This window comes from Cricetulus griseus, chromosome 5, assembly GCF_003668045.3.
Source record: "Cricetulus griseus strain 17A/GY chromosome 5, alternate assembly CriGri-PICRH-1.0, whole genome shotgun sequence".
Classification (NCBI taxonomy): domain Eukaryota; kingdom Metazoa; phylum Chordata; class Mammalia; order Rodentia; family Cricetidae; genus Cricetulus; species Cricetulus griseus.
Window position 1 is genome coordinate 68,020,207 of NC_048598.1, and position 18,203 is coordinate 68,038,409.

The 18,203-nt window shown below is 45.3% G+C and overlaps 1 protein-coding gene across 1 annotated transcript in view; it reads left to right on the forward strand.

Moving 5' to 3' along the window:
* The first annotated feature begins 7,663 nt into the window (after positions 1 to 7,663).
* Positions 7,664 to 18,203, forward strand: part of Marco (macrophage receptor with collagenous structure) — a 29,263-nt gene continuing 18,723 nt past the window's right edge. Inside the window, exon 1 of the mRNA XM_027417786.2 lies at positions 7,664 to 7,772. Coding sequence (XP_027273587.1) covers positions 7,664 to 7,772 — 109 coding nt within the window. The remainder of the gene's footprint in view (positions 7,773 to 18,203) is intronic.

An 18,203-nucleotide genomic window follows, 5' to 3' on the forward strand; every position in this document is an offset into this window, starting at 1 on the left:
TCACATCACACCCACAGTCAAGAAGAGAGATAACGAATGCATGCATGTTTACTTGTGATCAGCCCCCTTTCTGCATTTACACAGTCCAGGATCCCTGCCTAGAGAATGGTGACACCCACAGTGGACAGAGTCAACCTACATCAATTAACTATTACAACAATCACAGACAGACTTGCCCATAGACCAACCAGATCTAGGTGATCCCTCATTGAAATTCTCTTCCCTGGTGACTCCAGGTTTTATAAAGTTAATAGAAACATCACACTGGCATCAGCTCTGGTTGGAAGCTCTGTGCAGGGAGAGTCTCAACAGAGACCAGTTTAATTCTGGTCTCTGTTTTATTATTTAAATTTTGTTTTAAAATTCTTATACAAGTATGTTACTGTGTGTTGAGCATATGCCCCATATTCCCCTGGTGCCCCTCCTCTTCCCTTTCTCATAACTTCACCCTCCTTTTAGCACCGTTTGCTCCCTAGGCAGTTTCACTTAATCTGCTCATGTCATACATACATACACACATACACATACATACATACATACATACATACATACATACATAATTTTATGCATCTCTATAAAATATTGGAGCCACAAATGAGGAAAGAACATCTTATATTTGTCTTTCTGAGGCTGGTTTAATTCACTTAACAAAATTGCCCCTAGGCCCATCCATTTTCTTGCAAGGGGCATGGCTTCGCTCGTTTTGGCTGGACACACGCCACTGTATATATAAACATTTTCCTCATCCATCCCAATGTTGCCGGATTCTCAGGTTGGATCTGTAACTTAGCTGTTGTGAATGTGATGTGCAAGGATCCTTGCAACTGTTAACTTAAAGTGTTCCTGGCAGAGACCCAGGAGTGGTAGAATCGGGCAGTAACTTCTCTGTCCCTTCTTTTGGTCTCTGAGCACAGCTGAGGCCCAGACCCTGCGCCCCTGTGTATGCAGGACTTTGACTTCCTACAATGTTGGCCTGTAACCCAAAACAACAGACAGAATGCTCCAGGATGCCAAGGTCCACCCATCACCTTCCCATTCCAGTGGCCCAGAAGACAAAGTTCAGTTGTACTAGTGTAGCGAGGATTCCAGAATTAGTCTTCTTCTTCTTCTTCTTCTTCTTCTTCTTCTTCTTCTTCTTCTTCTTCTTCTTCTTCTTCTTCTTCTTCTTCTTCTTCTTCTTCTTCATCTCCTCCTCCTCCTCCTCCTCCTCCTTTTCCTCCTCCTCCTCCTTCTTGTTTTTCAATACAGGGTTTCTATGTGGCTTTGGAGCCTGTCGTGGAACACACTCTGGAGACCAGGCTGTCCTCGAACTCATAGAGATCTGCCTGACTCTGACGCCTGAATGCTGGGACTAAAGGTGTGCACCGCCAACGCCGGGCCAGAATCTCCTTCTTTTTAATTTCTGTTTTAATTAACTTCAAAGGTAAACCGCAAAATGCATGAAGCTCAATGTATTTTAAAACAAACATCTTAATCATGCAGAATATCTCAATCACATCAGACACTCTCTTTGTGCAGTCAGCATTCTACTAAAAGCGGGGATCTGTTTTCAGATACACAAAATGAGTTTTGCTTGTTCATGGAATCATACCCCATGTCCCCTTTGAATTCTAGCTCCTTTCATAGAACATGACAGGTTTGGAGATTTATCCCCGTTGGGTTTTATGGTATGATCAGTAGTGTTTGGATGTGGATATAACTCGTGCATTCACTGTTCATGGTTTTTTGTGTTGCTGGTTTCTTTTTCATATTTTTAAAGACAGGATATCATATAGCCCTGGTGGCCTGGAACTCACTGTGTAGCCCAGAATGACTTTGAATTTCTGGTCCTTCTGCCTTCACCCCCTGAGCACTAGGATTGCAGGTGTCACACTCAATTTTATGATCTACTAGGGATAGAACCCGGGCTTTCCACCTGCTAGGCAGGCACTCTAGCAGCAGGGCCACATCCTTAGCCTCTAGGTAGAAGTTTTGAACATGTATTTCCTGTCTATGTTTCTCAGCCAAGCAGGTCCTGTCACCTGCTCCGTTGGTGGCCCGAGACAAATGACAGAACAAGTAGGCTGACAATGGGGAGATGAAGGAACACAGGATCAATATAAATATGTGGTGTGCCCACCTGCTGAATGAAGGTTTGGGTTGTTTGGACCATTAGTTGGGTGGGGTGATTCTTACACGGAAATAATCCACTCAAGAAAGATGCACACTGCCACGATAACTAAGCCAAATAAGACTTCAAGAGTCCCTAAATTTTGGCCAGTGATCAAGTGTGGACTAATGCCTCAGAGTCACTTCATGTCAAAGCTCAGGCGACAGTGCTTTTAAAGGCAAAAATCACAATCACATCAACATCAGATGAGGGTCAGAGTAACCTTGTGACATTTGTTGAGGCAGAATATAGTTATTTCAGACACAGCATAATTTTGATTTACCTTTTCAGTTGTGTTTAGTTCACATAAACATCACATCTGGACCATGGTCAGGGTCATGGGAATCCCAAATATGTTGCCAAGGCAGGTGTGGCGATTGGGAGGTAGAAGGCTGGGGAGTGTCTAAGCAGGCACAAAATGGAATCAGGACAAAATGGTGTTACCTTAGTCACTTCCATACCACACCATCACTTCATTTTCAGGCTAGAATAAGGTAACCGCAGGGCTCTTTTTGTTGGACATGCAGGCAGCTCACCAGTGAACAATTCTGGGACCCTTTAAGTGGTAGAATGTTGAGCTCTGTAGAGGACTCCAAGAGTGGGGTCACACCTGCCTGGGGTTCCTCATACTCATTCCTCCCATCTTACCAAGGCAGCATGAGGCCCTTGACTGTCACTTCTGAGAACATCAGAAAACTGGACATAACTCCATTGAGGCCTTTTGGAATGCATCTCAACACTCCAGCCCAATTAGATGCACTCTGTCTGGGAAGTGAAGCCCCAACCCATCTTGAGCAAGTCAGTCCTCAAATACAAACAGGCCATTTCATCTGGGGAAGAAACAGTCAGATCTGTGTTCCTAGACATAAAAGTGTTAAAGTGGAGTGTGGGAAGAAACTGTACCTACCCCTGGAACTGTGTGTTCTGTGCCTAGTGGGAGATATAAAGGATTGTAAAAGGTACCTCTGATAAGGTATGAAGTGCCCCTTATAGCCTGGCTTGGCAGATGATGCCAGTCTCTGCAGAGTCCTCCCTTTACAAATGTACCACACATCTGCCAGGCCCTCTGATCCTCACCTCAGCCTACACAGGGCAACTTTCAGAGGTCCCTGTAATGAAGATGCTGAAACCCAGGTCTTATATGTGGCTGGGACCAGGGCCCACAGGAGCTGAGTCGCTCAGTACTGGAGGAGGCTGCTCTTATTTAAATGCTGGTAATTTGCTGGTGGCATACATGCAGTTGTTTTTTTTTAAAAAAATATTGCATTAAAATATTATTTGGGCTGGAGACATGGCTCAGTGGTTGTGCATTTGCTGCACAATGCTGAGGACATGAGTTTGGAGCTCAGCACCCTGTACTTGCCTACAAGAGGGGGTGGTGGAGCCAGAAGGATCGCTAGGAGTTACTGGATTCCAGGTTAGCTGGGAAAACTCAAGTCCCAGGTTCAGGAGAGAACTCACCTAGAACAATAGGCGGAAAGTAGTGGAGAAGGACACCTGATGCACTCTTCTGGTCTCCAATCACATGTACACATGTGTGCATCTACACTCACAACAGATAGGCACGCACACACACAAATGAGCAAGTAAATCTTTATAAGAATGCTACTCATCTTAGGGTTAGGGAGATAGTTGGGTTAATAAAGCATTTGCCCTATACGCATGAGGACATGAGTTCAATATTCAGAATCACTTTATCCAGCCCCCCCCCCCCAATAAGGCACAGTGGCATGTGCTTGCAATCCCAGTGCTGAGGAGGTGGGGACAGCTGTCTCTCTGGGGCTCACTGGCCAGTCAGCCTAGCCTACTCTGCAACTCAGAGGCCAGAGAAGATCCTGTTTCTTAGGATGGTACCTGAGGGAAAGCAGCCACAGTTGTCCTCTGGCACCTGGCACACTAACACACACACACACACACACACACACACACACACACACACAAAATCATATAGTGTCCAGTCACCGTGAGTGTAAAGGGACATATGTGAGTTTCATAGTGGATCCCACTATGAAATAAGGAATCCACACAGGATGGAGGTGCTGGGATGCCCCGCCTCCCCTCTATACGGGAACCCTGTTAGTATTTAGGCATTTCTACTGGCCTGCCTTTGGAGTTCTGACATTTATACCCTTAGCTGCTGCCACTAAGAGCACCACCTGTGCCTATTCACTGTTCCCTTTTAAAAGGACTCCGCCCACCTCCCATCCCCCTCTCTCTTTCTCTCTTTTCATCTCTCTGTCTGTTCCTCTCTCTCTCTCTCTCTCTCTCTCTCTCTCTCTCTCTCTCTCTCTCTCTCTCTCTCTCCCTGCCTCTCTTTCCTCTCTCCCACTGCTCCTGTCCTTGGAGACAGTCTCCCCCTACCCTAATTAGGATCCTTTCCCCCTAATTAAAAAAAAAGCCCTCTGCTTGAACTCTGTTGCTCTTTTGAGCTACTTTTTAAAAATTACAACAAACCCTCTGGGATTCTGCTCAGCAGAATTCAACCTCCTGCTGTTAGGTCAGACCTGGAAACTCAAGGTGGACCAGGGCTTAAGGCTCAGGGTGGAGAACTGGCATGTCTGATTTCACAAAACTCCTTCCTGGGACCCTCAGGTATAGAGCCCTGGCTTAACAGGCTGTAGAAGCAAATTCTTGAGTTTAAAATCAGACACCTTCTTGGTACCTGCATGCCAGGCAGCTTACATACTGTGGGTGGTGAGTCCTGTCTCCATAACAAATCTTGCTAAAGTACTCAGGGAGCTACAGCTTTGTGCTGGGCTCAGAGAAGTTAAGTAGGTTAATGAACTTGCACAGCGAGTTCATGAGCTGTTGTTCAGATATAGTTTTGTTTTGTGTGTGTTATATGTATATTTGTGTGCGCACATGCATGTATGCAAGCATGTGTGTGTTGGGGGGGCAACTTTCAGGAGTCAGTTCCTCCTTCCACCGTGTGTGTCCAGGGAATTAGATTCAGGCCCTCAGGCTTGGCAGCAAGTGCTTTTTACCTGCAAAGCCATCTTGTCTGCCTTTTCTACTATATTTTAGAGTCAGAGTCTCTCATTGAACCTGAGCTCACTAAGTAGGTTAAGCTAGCTTGCCTGCAAGCCCCAGGGATTCACCAGTCTCCATATGCCAGATATGGGATTACAGCCACAGCACCATGCCCAGCTTTCTTCATGGGCACTGGGGACCCAACTCATGTCCTCTTGCTTGTGCATGAGAACACTTCACCTAAGTTCACTTCACCCTCTGTTGCCCTGTTGGGAGTCTTGGCTCTGACTGACTCTATGACTACAGCCAACATAGGGACACTTGACATTCTTTGTGTGACCTCTCTAGGCATATAGTAGTTCACACAGCATTCTGCAGTTAGCCGAATCCATGCTGCTAAAAGGACAGCACTGAACCAGGGAAAGGCAGGAGGCTTGGGCAGTCCAGGAGCAGGCCACTTTGCTTTGGGAATTCCCCTTCTGGGGATGCCCCAACCCCTGCCACCCACTCTGACAGCCCCAGGCTTCTGGTTGGAGCTGCCAGCTGGCTGCCTCTGCATGACCCAGTCCTCTCCTTTAACTCTTTCTATCCCAACTATCTTAATGTATATGGGTATACATGTGCGTTCAGAGGCCAGAGGCCAGCCTCAGCCATTACCCCTCAGACACTGTGCATCCATCTTGATATATATATATATATATATATATATATATATATATATATATATATGCTGGCCTGATGCTCACCAAGTGGGCCAGGCTGACTGGCTAATGAGTGTCAGGGATCCACCTGTCTCTGTCTCTCAGCACTGGGATTTAAAGGCAGACCACCATACCCAGCCTTTTTTATGCGGGTTCTGGGGATTGAACTTAGCTCCTGACACTTGCAGGGTAGTGTAAAACAAGATACTTTGAGCAAAGGAGCCAACATCTTTATGAGATCAGCTGTTCCTACTTGCAAGAGAACCTCCTTATGGTCCAGCCCTGAACTCATGTGATTTTATTCAGTAATACAACAGTTATCAGTGTCTCCCTTATTATGCAAATGTGAGGGAGAGGTAGGCACAGCTTGAGTGACTTTTCTGCCATCCCATAGTTGCCATGAGGACCAGATAGAGTTTGCAGCAAACATTGTACCCCTCCGTCTGCTTCTTAATTGTCGTGCCCTGCCACAGGTTCAACAGAGACAAGAGAAATGAGCTTAGGCTTCACTGAGCTGCAGTGAATGTACATGTACACACACACACACACACACACACACACACACACACACACACACGCACATACACAGAGTCCACAGGAAGTCATACATGCACTTGTGTATGCACATGTGTACATACATTTACATTGCACATATATGTACAGGTTCACACAGGTACATGCATGCATACACAGAGTTCATAGGAAAGCATGCATGCACATGTATACACACAAATGTGTGCACACATGCACAACACACAGGAGTGTGATATGGAAAGCTTGGGCAGAAACCTTACTAGTGTGCTATAGAAAGATAACCTCCCAGGTGATTGTGAAAGTGTTTTAACTTTAATTGTGTGTGTGTTGCCTATGTATGTGTCCATGTATGTGATGGCATGCAAACACATGTGTGGAGGCCAGAGGATAGTTTGTGGGAGTCAGTTCTCTCTTCTCACCATGTGAATCCTGGGAATCAAATTCAAGTTGACAGTTTTGGCTACAAGGGCCTTTACCTGCTGAGTCATCTCTTAGGCCCTCCACCTTACTGTTTTAAGCAGGCTCTCTGTCTCTATCTCTGGTCTCTGTCTCACCCCCCCCCCACCTCCTCTCTTTCATTCAACCTGGAGCTCCTTGATTGGCTAGACTGCTGACCAGGGTGCTCATGGGGACCTGTCTCTGTCTTGCCATCTCTAGGCTGACAGACATTGCAACCACACCTGGTTTTCATTGTTGTTTTTGTTTTGAATAGGTTCTGGTGATCTGAATTCATGTCTCTGTTGCCCAGCAGGCACTGTAGTCTTCCCAACCTACTTCCTAAACTTTAATGTACTATAAACCACATGAGGACCTTATTAAACTATAGGTTTCGATTCGGTCTGTGCCCCAAGCCATGCTCCTGAAGCTGATCCAGGAGCCCATTGTGTCTAAGGATGAACTAGACCTGAAGTCTGTCAGAGGAAGATTCCAGTGTGGGCTGGAGAATCTTGGAATAGCTAGCTGTGTCTGCATGAATGTAGGATTAGGAAGGCAGAAGGAAGGACATTTAGGTGTCACCTGGGGTCCTGAAGACAAGGAGGATCTTCCCCAAATCTCTTCAATTCCCCACAACAGGCAGCTTCCCCACAACTCCACAGGCAAACAGCCTGATTTTTAAGCAAAAACCAACTATATACTAAGGAACAGCCTAGTCCCATAGTCAGGAAACATTGTGCAAATTGAAGAATCATTGCCAAAGGGAAGTCCTGCGGGTCTCCAGCTAGCTGCTGCAGTTAAATGGGAGCCCTGCTTCCTCTTAGGGAAGCATTTCTGCTGGCTCCAGAGCTTTGGCCACCTATAAAATTTAGCAATGGGAGATAAAGAAACCCTCAAGGAGGAAGCCTTCTTGGGGAGCACAGAAGAAGGAGCTGATTTTGACCAAGCCATGTTCCGTGTGATGGAGACCTTCGAAATCAATGGTAAAGTACGACTCCCCATTAATGCGATTTCACAGGAACTTAGTCTCTGATGGTGGGAAGCAAGACGAGACAAGACCATAAGAGGTTCAGGCTTGTACCCAGGTGCATTTTGCACCTGACTCTCACAAGCTAGACTTCATCAGTCTGGAATTCCTGGACAGCTGACCACAGGTTCTGTGTCCTTGGTGTATAGTCGATTTTTGCTTAAAGCCTGGTCTTTTTTAAAAGTCATAGTTAAGTATTTTCTCTTGTATAAATGCCAGTGCTTGTTAAGGAAATGCCCCTTATTTAATGAGCATCTTATGAGGACACACTGGGTGTGTGTTGAGATGATGCTACAAGTCAAAGGATGTGAAGAAGTCCCACAGGGGCTGAGATGCAGCTCAGACAGTAGCGGGCTTACCTAGCATGCACGAAGCCCTGGGTTCGATCCCAAGCATGGCATAAATGGGTGATGCATGCCTGTGACCTCAGCTCCAGGGAGGTGGAGGCAGAAGGATAGGGGAAGTTCAAGACCATCTTCGGCTACGCAGTTTGGGGCTAACCTGGACTGTGTGAAGCTCTGTTTCAAAAAGAAAATCCACAGAGCTGAAACAAAGCTGTATACAAATTTGGATGGAAGTTCTTTAATATGCCTTAAGGGGCTTCTGTGATAGTTGAGGTGTTGACCTGGGAGCATGTTCTTCATTTTCTGTCAGTTTCCCTAGCTTTATCGTCACTGCTTTGACTTAGATGGAACACAACTTTCAAACATTTAAAAAAATTATTGCATATTTGTATCTCTCTCTTTCTCTCTCTCTCTCTCTCTCTCTCTCTCTCTCTCTCTCTCTCTGTGTGTGTGTGTGTGTGTGTGTGTGTGTGTGTGTGTGTGTGTGTGTGTGTGATTTTCTGTTAGTTTCCCTAGCTTTGTCGTCACTGGTTTGACTTAGGTGGAACACAACTTTCAAATATTTAAAAAAATTATTACAACTCTCTCTCTCTCTCTCTCTCTCTCTCTCTCTCTCTCTCTCTCTCTCTCTCTGTGTGTGTGTGTGTGTGTGTGTGTGTGTGATATGCATGTGCCAAAGGTGAATAAGTGAAAGCCAGAGAACAACTTTAAGAGTCAGTCCTCTCCTTCTACCCTGTGAAATTCTGGCATAGAACTCAACTGGTCAGTCTTGGTGGTAAGTGACTTTACCCACTGAGCTGTGCCATTGTCCTCTGAAAATGTTTTAAATGATATCCCTGCATTATATAGGTGGGGTATCTTCACATCTTCAGGAATTTGTAGCATTTAAATTCAGAGGTAGACTTGTTTGCCACTGGAGAGCTCTGATTTCCCATTCTAGAACATTCTATGGGAATTATCTTTCACGGTGATCAGCTGGAGTTAAAGGGGGTTGTGAGCCACCTGATGTGGGTGCTGGAATCTGAACTCATAATTCTAATAGTGCAGGGAGTGCTGTTAGTCACTGAGCCTTCTCTGCAGCCTCAATGCCTGTCTTTTAAAATATGGGTTCTAGGGATAAAACCCAAGTCCTCGTGCTTGCATGGCAAGCACTTCACTAACTAATCTTATGTCCTCACCCTCCAGATTTTTTTAAGATACACTGTTCTAGAAAATTCAGCTGACCTTTATATTCAGCACCTACTACCTTCTGGATACCACACTGGGCGCAAAGAAAAGATACTTGATTAATAGGGCTCTTGGTCTTCAGGAAAACACACTGAGGTGGAGGGGGGCAAGCCCTGCCTAGGCTGGCATTTCAAAACAACACTGGCTGAGGCTGAAAATTTCACAGGACATCATGGATGTAACCCGGGTGGGGCCTGAGTTCAGAGCTGATGTCACTTCTAAAATTGAAAGGATGGAAGAAACTAAGTATAGAAAGAGACAGTGGGTGGCTGGGGAGGGGTGACACATGCCTAGATCTCTCTGTCTCTCTTACACACACACACACACACACACACACACACACACACACACACACACACACACACACGGAACTCTCTTAGAACTCTCAATCACTCTATGTAGTGGGATGGAGGACTTTAATACTCTCCTAAGGTAGTGGGGAGGCTGGAAGGCTGCACTGAGGTTAGTGCACTGGTTTGTAGCTGAAGTTACTCACTGTGGTGGGTGGGAGATAGGCGGCGAGCCAGGATACTTGACAGTGAGAGATGACCAAGACAGTAGCTGTAAAGAAGCAAAACAAGGACGGTGGAGATGACTCAACAGATTAAGTGCCTGGTGCACAAGCATGAGGACCTGAGTTCAGATCTCCAGGGCCCATGTAAAAAGCTGAGCAGGGTTGCACAGTCTGTACCAGTATGAGACAGGAGGATCCCTGGAGCTCCCTAGTCAGCTAGCCTAGCCAACTGCTGAGCTTTGGGTTAAATGAGAGATTTTTGTCTCAGAAAATAAGGAGAAGATCAATTGAGGAAGATAACGAATGTCAACTCCTGCCTCCACTTACATTTGTACACATGCACGCACACATCCTACAAACAGGAACACACACAAAACAAGGACACACACAGAGAGAACAAGCAAAAGAGAGAGAGAGAGAGAGAGAGAGAGAGAGAGAGAGAGAGAGAGTCTTGGTGTAAAGCTGGTGCTGCGCAAGCGAGGACCTGAGTTCAAATTCCTAGAACTCACATAAAGCCTGGCATGGTAGCTCTTGTCTATCCCGGTGTTCCTGTGGTGTGGTGGGAAGTGGAACAAGCAAATGCCTGGAATCTCACAGGCCAGCTAGACTGGTGGACTCAGCAGAAAACAACAAAAGAGAGACCCTGTTGTAAGCAAGGTGGAAGGTGAGGGCTGACACACAAGGTTGTTGACCTATGTGTCAAGTGCATGCCCATACATACATACATACATACATACATACATACATACATGACAGACAGACACACACACACACACACACCCCACACACATCACAGTAAAACAGAGAATGTTCTGGGCAAAGATTCAATGTCAGATTAGTAGAACAAGCAACAAGGACAAACTCTAGACTTGAGACTCAGATTATAACTATGCTTCAAAGAAAAAAACATGAGCCCTAAGCCAAGATCAAACCTCAACAAAAATCTCAAGAAACTATGGGGGATGGAACACTTTCCCTAATGCAGTCACAACTCCCTACTTTCTAGTATGAAGATCAGGGAATCTATGGAACCTTCTAGAAAAGTGCCATTGTGAACAGTGATTGCTGAGCGGTTTGGCAAGCATGGATATCCCTTAGTGTTTCCTGTGATAACTGAAATAGCTTGCTGCTCAGGAATGCATGGCTCAAAGTTACTTTGACTTTCTTCTGAAAAACAAACAAACAAACAAAAACCTCTATATTTTTCAAACAACAACAACAAACCACCGAAAAGCATTCGGAGTGCGTCATCAACTCCACTCCTCCTCCTCCTTTTTACAGAGCATCTCTGTCATCTGGATTGACTTGAAACTCCCTAGGATGACCTTAAATTCTCATCCTCTTGCCTCCATCCCCCAAGTACTGGGATTACCAACAGGCACCACCACAGCTAGAATATGTGGTGCTGGGAACAGAGTCCAGGGAGGGTCTGTGCCTGCCCGGCAGGCACTTTACTACCTGAGCTACACTCTAGTCCCCTCATGCATTATCTTTCTATTGCTGCCCATCTTGAAATAGAAAATGCCACTGTCTCCTGCTTGAAGATATGTTAACATTTTCCTTTTTGAGACAGGGCCTTCAGATTCATAACCCTCACACTTTAGCCTCCTGAGTACTAGATTTATAAGCCTGAGTCAGCTCAACGGCATTTATTAATTATTTTAACTACTCGGCAATACCATGGGGTGTTCTGATTGCTCCTGAAACTTGCAGATATGAGCTTCTCAAATTTTTAAAAATATTCCTTCCCTTAGCATCTCTCTGGCATTCTATTTGTCTGTCTCTCTCCATTCTCATAGTTGTGCCTTGATAATCTCATGGTAGTTTGAATTTGAAATATATGCATTTTCCTATCACTTTAACTAAAAAGTGATGATTTAAGATTCATAGAAAAAGCAAAATCTTCTGTCTCCCTCTCTCTGGCCAGGATGTATTTCCAGAGTCATTCTCACCCTCCTATCTCTCTATCAATGAGTTCCCTTATTAAATATTAAATGGGCTTATGGCTGGCTGGTGAGCCCTAGGGGCCTGCCTGTTTCTGCTTCCCTGGCATTGGGATTCTAATGACCCCACACCTGGGTTTTTTACAGGTCCTAGACATCAAACTTAGATCTTTATACTTGTGCAGCAAACACTTCTCTAGCTGAGCTGTACCCCAGCCTGTCCCAGATGTTGTGACATATATATATATATATATATATATATATATATATATATATCACACCTGGGATAGTGAGTATGGTGAAGCCATCACACACACACACACACACACACACACACACACACACACACACACACACACACAGCTTTGATCTCTGAAGAGTGTCACTCACAAGAGCTCTCATTACATACAGAAAGCTCTAGCCAGGTCCTTTGCCATGAACTAGGGTTGGTGGGATATTTGAGCCCAAGGGAGTTCTTTCAGAGTTCCTGGGGTGTGGGTATAGATGCTGCCACCTTTCGTGAATACTGAACTCTGTTTTTCTGTTTCCTTTTCCTCTTTCATCTCTACACTGGCAGCCCTTGTGAGTCAGGGACATGCCTGGACCTTTCACACCCAAACTCTCAGCTATTACCTCTTCCCTTACATGATAAGCTCTTTCCACACCTCCTGCAGAGCTTTCTCCTTTAAAAGAATTACTGTGTCTGTGACCACAGTGCAGCGCTGTGCTAAGGCCCTTCAAACTCTTCATGGATGGATGTGCCTCTCCTCCCTCATTGGAGGAGCTTTGGGTAGTGGACAACAGTTACTACAGAGCTGCTCACAGTGCAAAGGAATAGAGAGTGGGTATAGATCCAGCCCTAAATCTCTATCACAGTCTGGCTTAGGGAACTAAGAAATGAGAATGTGTTTTTATATTTAAAAGTTAGGGAACATGGAGGAAGAAGGCGGATGGTGACAGTGGAGGTTGGACAGGGCTGGGGTGAGACTGTGCCTTCTAGACACCACAGAACCACTGCAGCCATGAACTCACAGCAGCTGTGGTGGCCAGACAGACCTGCATAGGATTAGCACAGTGAACACTCCTGCACAGGTGGGGGAAGGCTCACGAAGCCCCATTCCTATCCAATGAGCCTGGGAGTGGAGAGGTTCGGGAGGAAGTGTGTGGCCCCCTACTTCTTCAGGGTGTATCCCCCTACTACGTTGCCCATGCTCCAGTGAGTAGCCACACAAACACACACATACAGCCAGCCCTAAGTAGACTGGGTGGATTAAAAAAGGGGGGATAAAATTGGAAGGGGACTGTGGTGGGGGTCTGGGAGAAGTAGGCATGGCTATGATCAAAATACATTATATGCATGCAGAAATTATCAAATACTAACAAATTTAAAAAAATCTTGTTGGGAGTAGCTGGAAGGATGACTCATGGGTCACAAGCACTTGCTGCTCTTCTGAAGGACTTCAGTTCAGTTCCAAGCACCCACAACAGGTGATTAAATGTTTATGGCCTTTGTACACACACACACACACACACACACACACACACACACACACACACACACACACACGCATCGCATGTGTGCATTGGGTGTGACACTCACCCTCAGGTGTTGAGACAGGGCCTGTTGTTCTCACTGTGTGCTCCAGGCTAGCTGGTCACAGATTGTTAGAGATCATCCAGCAACCAATAGAGTATAGGTTTTCTTTATTCAGATACACCAGCAAGCAAGGCAGGGAGGCCAGAGAGAAGGGAAGGGGTCCCCACGTGCAGCCCTTTAAGAACCTCTCAGACTTCCCCTCACCCGCCCTCACAGGCGTGTCCCGCCACACCTGTCCAGGTTACCTGGGGCAGGGCTAGGGTGTCTCCCTACAACAGATATTAGAGGTTTCCTAACCTCCCCTCTAGTCTCTCAGTCAGGGTACTGGTCTCACAGGTACAAGCTCAGATGTCCTGATTGAAATGGGTTCTGGGGATCCGAACTCGGGTTCTCAGACTTGCACAGCAAGAACTTTACCAAGTGAGCCATCTCCCCAGTCTTCCCAACATTTTTCTTGACAGAGAGAACTCCCCAAAATGCTAATAGAAAAGTTAAGGCTTTGTTATTGTCTGTCATAATGCTCACCTTTGACCCCCAGCAGCAACCTCCAGGTGTCCCTTCTTCCTGATCTTAAAGATAATCTAAGATACCTGGAAGCCTTCTGACACATCTTCACCCCAAAGTCCCTTCTAGTTCAACTCTGGTGACATGCCTGCTGTGATTTTACACAGTCATTCTATGTCTCTCTCTCTCTCTCTCTCTCTCTCTCTCTCTCTCTCTCTCTCTCTCTCTCTCTCTCTCTCTCTCTTTCTCTCTTCTTCCCTCCTCTCTGTTTTTTTGAGACAGAATCTCATTATATAGCCTGGCTGTCCTGGAACAAACTATGTAGACCAAGCTTTCCTTGACCTCACAGAGATCCTCCTGCCTCTGCCTCCCAAGTGCTGGGACTAAAGGTGTGCACCACTATGCCTGGTTGTTCTATCTTCAAGTCTTGAAACATCTGACTTTACCATAGAGGTTTAGAAAACAAAACCTTTTTGTTGTGAAACAACTATGTAGAGCCACGGAAAGTAGAGAAATACGTTCAAGAAGGCCCTTTGTGACTTTCACCCAGTTTCTTTCAGGCATAGCTTCTGGCAGAGTTTTGGGTCAACCCCACAGTTAGACTCTGATACATTCTACCAGTTGTGGCTGACTCACATATGTGTATTTACCACTTGCACTAGGCTTTAAGCCATAGATAGTCCTTAGCCCCATACACTCTGCCAAGGCCAAATCAATTCTCTATCTCCTCACTTGTGCTATTTTGGGAGTGTTAGACAAATGGCATATGTAACTTTATTTTACTTTTTAAAAATGTACATTGGTGTTTTGCCATGGGCATTGGGTTCCCTAGAACTGGACAGTTATAGACAGTTGTGAGCTGCCATGTGGGTACTGGGAATTGAACCCAGGTCCACTGTTCCAGAGGACCTGGGTTCACTGTTCACAGTGTTTTAACCACTGGCCATCTCTCCAGGCCCATATGTAACTTTCTAAAGAATGGATTTGAGGCCATTAAGATGGTTCAGTGGATAAAAATAGTTGCTCCCAAGCCGGATAACCTGAATTCAACCTCCAGGGTCCAGATTGTAGAAGGAGAGAACTGAATCCAACAAGTTGTACTCTGACCTTTACATGCGTGCCATGGCAGGTGTGTGTGTGTGTGTGTTTGTGTGTGAGAGAGAGACAGAGACAGAGACAGAGAGACAGAGAGAGACACACAGAGAGAAACAGAGAGAGATGTAGTAGAAAGATTTGCTTTTATTTTTCTCTTTTTGTACATATGTGTGTGATGTGTATGCGTCATTTGTGTATGTTACATACGCAGGCGCACATGCCATGACATGCAAGTGAAGGTCAAAGGACCACTTCAGGTATCAGGTCTCAGCTTCTGCCTTGTTTGAGACAGGATCTCTCGTTTGAGTTTCTTGGGGTTCTCCTGTAGTCTCCTCCCCTCTCACTACAGAAGCACTGGGTTGCAGCTGTGTGCTACTGCTGCCAACACTCAAATTCTCACAATTTCACAGCAAGCACTCGATCCACTGAGCCATTTCCCCAACCAGGGCATTCCGTTTTCTCATACAGTGTAGTGCCCCAGAGCCATTCAAATGGCTGGATCCTGGTTGGCTCTAACTAATGAGTAGTGACCCGCAGTATGGTCCACAGTTTAAGTGTTCATCCTTTGAGGGGCATCAGGACTGTTTCCTCTTTGGGGCTTCTACAAATAAAGTTGCTATAGCTATTTATGAATGTTTTATGTCAATATACATTTCATTTCCACAGCCTCTGAGGATAGACTGCTTTAGTGCTGATGCTCCGTCTTTGTTTTCCCTCGTCAATCCGTTATGTAAGAGTAGAACACTTCACATGCACAGTCAACCAGTAACCAACATCCAAGTTCTCAGATCCCACACAGGTGCTTTAGGTAGTGCTTGATGGCATTCTCAGGGAAGTCGTGTGACCAAGACTGCAGCAAAGTCATACCGAGAAACGGACAACCCTACCAGAAACACCGTGGATTCATATCACATTTAATTAAGTCTTGGCCACGAGCACTGAGAAATCTTTTGCTGATGCTGATACTGTGTGTCCCTACACACACACACACACACACACACACACACACACACACACACACTCAAAAGGGTCATATAGACCACAGATTAAGCCTTAAGACCCACCCCCAGTGACTCACTTCCTCCACCTCCTAAAGGATCTACAGCATTCCAAAACAGCATCACCAGCCAGAGAGCAGGTGCTCACACTCTCGAGCCAATGGGGAATAGGGCAGTTTCTTTAGGGTCTTCTCTGGGCATTGTAATATACATACAGAATATTCCACCATCTTTTGGAATTAGAATTTTCCCACTTAAGGGCACATACAGAAATTTTATTTTCATTTATGTCCCTCTATACTTTAAATATATAATTATCTTAAGAATTTCCTTGCCATGCATTGCGCACAACTTAAGAAGACAGCATATTTATTTTCAACTATGAAGTGAGATTTCAGAAACTCAAAATAAGTGTGTGTGTGTGTGTGTGTGTGTGTGTGTGTGTGTGTGTGTGTGTGTGTCCTTGTTTCTAACCATTCCATTGTTCTCTTTTTTCTTTTTTTAAAGCCATAGGCCTTCTATTCTCATTTCTTATTTGGAGAAGTTCCTTTAAATTCTCCTGGTCTCCCTTCATCTGAGACTGTCTGCATTTCCCATTCATTCCTGAAGATATTTTCTTTCACAAGAGAAGTCATGGCTGGCAAATCTTTCCTTTCAGCACAGAGAACACAGTGTGCCACTTAGGTCTGATCTCCACGGTTTCAGATAGAGAATCGGCTATCATGCCGATCAGTGTGTCTTTGCAGATAGTGTGTCCTTCCTAACTGCCTTCAGTCCTTTCTCTTTAGCTTTTAAATGCTCTCTGCCTTTAACGCCTCACATTTGCATGTGTGTGTTTGCATGTGCAGTGTGTTCCTTGTGAGTGAGTGTGTGTGTGTGTGTGTGTGTGTGTGTGTGTGTGTGTGTGTGTGTGTGTGTGTGCTCATGTATACAGAGCTAGCAGAGTGTCAGCTGGGAGTGTCAGCCCTCAGTCATTAACCACTTTTTCTTTGAAAGACAGGGTCCCTTTCTTTACTGGAACCCACGAAGTATACTGTCACAGTCCGGAATGTGTTCCTGAAATTTCTGCCCAGGCTCCCTCTTTGAGCCCAGGGACGGCCCTGGGGATCTATCAGAGGCCCCTTTTCAGTCTCTCAACTAGGAAAGTTATTTCTCAGGAGACAAAATCACACAGAAGAGACATATTCTTTGTATTTCTTCCACCTTCAAAGATATGAACAAGTAAATGTGAGGATAATAACTTCATCAGCCCCTCTACAGTGTATAGTGTGAGTTGGATACACATACAAAGCCAAGTCCCTAGTCCCTAAACACCTGTCTCTAGGCCAGATGGAAACTCTGAATTCTTTTGGGCATGTTTGTGTGTGTGTGGTGCATGTGTGTATGTGTATTCACATGCATGTGGGTATCTGTGGAAGTGTATATGGACACCAAAGGTTATACTGACATCTTCCTCAATTGCTCTGTACTTTATTAACTGAGACAGGGTCTTTCACAGAACTGAGAACTCTGCTTTAGCTAGTCACTGTCTCCCCAGTACTGAAATTACACATGGGGATAACCACACCCAACCAACATTCATGTGGGTTCTGGGGATCCAAACTTTAGGCCTCACACTTGCAAGACAAGCACTTTACCCACTAAGGCATCTCCCCAGCCAAACTCTGAAAGCATTCTGAGTCAGGGTGAGCATCCATGACCATTCCCTTAGCGACACTTCTGTCAGTTTTTCTCTTCCGTTAAGTTCATCTTTTCTCCAGGATTTCCTTCCACACTCTTGCAACATAACATTTTTCGTGACTGCTCTTACTGCCCCTACCCTGATTTCTGATGCATGGGACACTGGCATAGGTTACTTTCCTATCTCATTGCACACCACCTCTCACACAGGACTGTGTGGCATCTACAAAAATCCCACACCATCTCTGAATTTTGATGTTTTTATGTGGCTCTGGAGCCATCCTGCATAGACACCAAGGAAACATTTATATGTGTCTGTGGGCACAGAAGGAACAATAGCAAGAGCACACCCCTGAATGATCATAATGCACACTCCAGAAGGCTGGGACAAGGTCATCAACCCCTGTCATACCTGTTGTTCTGTTTGTTTGTTACAAGCATATTTTGCATGCACACACACCTTCATGTACATAAACACACATATA